General features: G+C 46.1%; 1 protein-coding gene across 1 annotated transcript in view; it reads right to left on the reverse strand.

Annotated features, from left to right (window-relative positions):
• Positions 1-858: 858 nt before the first annotated feature.
• LOC131214139 (uncharacterized) overlaps positions 859-4,250 on the reverse strand; it is a 27,773-nt gene continuing 24,381 nt past the window's right edge. Inside the window, exons 2-4 of the mRNA XM_058208509.1 lie at positions 4,066-4,227; positions 3,729-3,969; positions 859-1,600 (exon numbers count right to left, since the gene is read on the reverse strand). Of these exons, the coding sequence (XP_058064492.1) occupies positions 1,457-1,600; positions 3,729-3,969; positions 4,066-4,227 (547 nt within the window). The 3' untranslated portion in view covers positions 859-1,456. The remainder of the gene's footprint in view (positions 1,601-3,728; positions 3,970-4,065; positions 4,228-4,250) is intronic.

The raw sequence follows: 4,250 nt of genomic DNA on the forward strand, positions 1-4,250 counted from the left end.
ATGGTCAAAAACATTTCCCTTGAGACGCGAATTTTTTTCTTGACCCCACAACAACATTATTACATGAAAGAAAAACCGATTGATCATTTTCGATTTTGGGCACACTTACCCTGGTGATGAAAAATTCAGTGGGTCGGATCTACATCGCAATATTTTGTGATGAATCGTTATATTTTCAGTTTCTTCGCTATCACTGTCGCTATCGAAAACGTAAAACGCGGAAATCATCTTAAAATTTCAGAAATATAATAGCAAGAATCGTAAGCACATCTGAACTGCTATCTGTGTATGTGTATCTGTGTGTGCAATGTTTACAAAAATGCACCAGAATGGCAGTTCGTTCTCGAAGAGCTTGACAAGCTTTCATATTAAAGCTTTTTAGCACATTTTAGCACATTTAGCACTCGGAGCTTCTCTAATTGAAAACCGTGATCCCGACCATCGAGTTCGACAAGCGAGAACGAGAAGTTCACTCGAATCCGCCGTACGAGTTCTGTACCCTACGTCCGTACGTACGTACCCATACGTCCGTTTTACCGTCCGATGGACGTCCGTTTTGCCGTCCGTAGGATGGCCTAAAACAACAGAAATGAACGGTAAAACGGATGATTGACATAAAAGCTCAGGTTATAGCATTGATATTTTATTGCCATACAGCGTCGGTGAAAATTATAGCCCTCCCATATATTCAAATCTATTATAGCAAAAGACCAGTCAATTCTTTTTTCAATATTTATATATTTATTCATTTATTTTTAAAACACACAATTATTTAGTTAAACAGCGATGAACGCACAATCGCCGGGTTAAAATATTATTGCTACATTACATTTACTACATTATTAGTACGCATCTGCAGCACAAAGTCCCACACGAGGCCCACGATCGCGAAGGTGCTGAACTCCTGAATGACCGGCACAAACGTTGCCAGGCCGCCCGTCAGGATGGTGATCTCGGTGAGCATGTCAGCATCTTCGTGATCGACCACCCCTTCCGGCTGAGGCCCTGCGCCAGCCGAAACTTTACGTCGATGCTCTTGGTAATGACGAGTACGATTTCCAGCCCGACCAGTATCACCAGATACGGATAGGCTCCCTTCGACTGGAAGCTGATGGTAAGGCCGAAAAGACACAATCCGAAAAATCACAAACAAAAACACAAAAACACACCATGAGGCTCCCGAGGACGGTCAGCGCAGCACAGGAAGCGAGCATGAGCAGGGAACGGATGGCTTCGATTTTGCGCACCGAGAAGACGTTACTGAAGAGTACACAGAACGCCATGCACTGGGGCAACACCTCTTTCCAGTTGAACTCTCCTGGGTAGAACATGTAAATGATGGATTGCGGCGACGCTGGTGACGGTGGTACTTTCTCTACCGGTTCACCGTTCTCAGGATCGGTCGCTGCCTCGATTTCCGTCTGGTCCAGTGGATAGGCGCGGATTAGTTTCTGCCTCAACGATTCGATGAAGTAAGGATAGTTCTCTCGCAGGATACGTGGATCGGTCGGACACGCATCGCATAGCGCTTCACACCCGTATCGCGCAACGGTATACCGAACAACATTTCCGCCGTGGATACTTTGGGCTTTTGTAAATTCTACAATTGACAAAAGGTGATAGAATTAGTAATGGACAAAAATATTACAGCCATTTCCTCATGCACATGATTGACGAAAATGGTGTTTAGCAGATTGTTGTTTTTATTGAAGCTTTGGATGTTTTGCTGCCAAGTGTTGGCCGGTGACAGCACCAGCTCCTGCGACGGGTCGAGCTAAGAAATCCTGGTACCTTTTGTCCTCATAATTACGAATGATCTCGACCAGTTTAAACACTCTGTAGAGGGGCCCCGGATCTGTCAACAGCAGGTCGTCCTCCCATGGGACCACACTCGTTCGCATGATAGTTTGCTGCACGTACAGAAACGGATCGATCCGGGCCTAGGCAAAGGGCGTTCCCATGCTGATAGATTTTCGCTGATACTCTCCGCTTGCGGGAAAATCCCTTTGGTCGGTTTCGTCCGTTAGAAGCATTACTGATAAATCGATAACAGATATGATACCTTAACAATGACTATACAAAATGGCTGCATTCTGAGTGACAGCAGTTCTTGCAGCAGTGACCGTTCTACGCGATCGCGAGCGACGAACAATTAATTTAACGAAATTACCAATTTCTTGCTGAACTAAATCTCTGATCTCAAGAGTAAATCTCTAAATCTAAATCTCTGATCTCAAGAGCGGAGAGTAAATGCTTAGGCCAGAGTTCTAATAGCTTTTTGAATTATCAAAAAGGAGCAACATCATGCAAACGGCTGCCAAAATGTCGTCATAACACGTGAAGGCCCAGGCATCCACCGTCACGAGAAATACAAATCTCTACGCCATGATTACGATCAAAATACGATTCCGTATTTACCTCCATTCAAAGATTCCGTTCCGTGTTGAAAGTGTAAGATCACAACTTAGTCGGCTTGGCATCGGCAACCCCCTCCTATCTTGGTTCCAGTCCTCCTATCCTATCGGACCTCCCGGGTTAGGGTCGGCGAGTGTCTCTCCGCTTCTATTCCCACTCCTTCTGGTGTGCCTCAAGGGAGCACCCTTAGTCCTTTCCTTTTTTCCCTTTTCATCAACGATTGCTCTTCTGCCCTTCATCCCGTCAATTTCTTTCTGTATGCCGATGATGTCAAATTCTGGCTTCCAATTGCATCCCCTAATGATGCAATCTCCCTCCAACGTGCTATTGATGAGTTTGCCGACTGGAGTGCCTCGAACGGTCTCTCTCTATGTCCTCCTAAGTGCTGTGTCATTTCCTTCTGTAAGTCTAGCTCCAGACTTACTTGGAGCTATACTCTCCATGGCTCTCCTCTCCCAAGGGTGTCTACGATCAAGGATCTCGGGGTCCTACTCGATGACTCCCTCTCCTTTTCCCCTCAGGTGGATGCAGTCATGGCAAAAGCCAACAAAGCCCTTGGCTTTGTGACTCGCATGGCATCCGAGATCCGCGATCCCTGGTGTCTCAGGGCACTTTTCTGTTGCTGGGTCCGACCCATCCTTGAGTATGCATGTGTGGTGTGGTCCCCCGCCGGCAGCACTGCCATGAGCCGCCTTGAGGGGGTCCAGAGGAGGTTCACGAGGTGCGCCATCCGTCGCTTTGTTGGTGCTGCCTCCACTGTCAGACCCCCTTATCGCATTCGCTGCCGTATGCTTCGCCTTCCCAGTGTTGAGGATCGCCTCACGATGGCCAAGGCGCTCTTTGTTGCCAATCTCCTCCTCCAAAACATTGACGCTCCTAATCTCCTCGCCTCTCTCCCTTTCTATGCGCCATCCCGACATCTGCGGGATAGGTCGCTGTTCCTGATTCCCCCTCGTCGATCTCGCCACGGTCAGAACGATCCATTCCTGCGTGCCCTTTCGACCTTCAACGAAGCGAGCAGCCTGTTCGACTTCAATGCCTCCCTTTCACTCTTCCGTTCCCGTCTTCTTGACTCCTTTTTATAATCCTCTCCCTCCTCTTCTCCCTCTCCTAATTTTCCACATACCTTATCCTCTTTAGTCTGTAAGTATTTTCTTCGTTTCTTTTCTTTTCTCTTTTTTTTTTGCATCTTGCAAATTTTTTTTTTTTTTGAGCATTTGTTAAGCCTGAACGGCGAACATTTTGTTATAAATAAATAATAAATAATAATAATAACAATGTTGGAATGATAAGACAACCTTGCGAATACTAACCATGCCAGTGGAAGATTTTGCGTAGTGTTCTTTGTTTCTGTTATTACCAATCGTTCCCTTGCAGGTGTTTCGCCCATCGTCCTCGTTGAATTCGAAGTCATCCAGCACTTTGTCAATGTTTATCAGGTCGTTGTTCGGAATACCGACACAATCCACACAAACCGTGGAATGATCACTCAGATTCACACAGATCAGACAGATTTGTTTCAATTTACGCGAAGGGTCTTGTTTCCTGTGCGAACTAAGATAAAACGAGTGCAGTTTGGTTATTCGTTGATATTGCGGGGAATCATACGGGACACGGTATAAAGCGACACAGCATGTAATTTGTACTTACAAATGACACTGAACATCCTCCAGGGTGAACAATAAGAGACAAATAAACCCTAAACACTTAAACAAACGAATTATACTGACCCGCCATCTCGTCGCGCCTACCCAGCGGGCAAAGCGTTTCGAAAATTCGTCCGTTGCGCGATATATAGTTACAGCCTTGCATCTATCAAGCCGTCTCACCGTTCG

This window comes from Anopheles bellator (assembly GCF_943735745.2).
Source record: "Anopheles bellator chromosome X unlocalized genomic scaffold, idAnoBellAS_SP24_06.2 X_unloc_2, whole genome shotgun sequence".
In the NCBI taxonomy this organism is placed as follows: Eukaryota; Metazoa; Arthropoda; class Insecta; order Diptera; family Culicidae; genus Anopheles; species Anopheles bellator.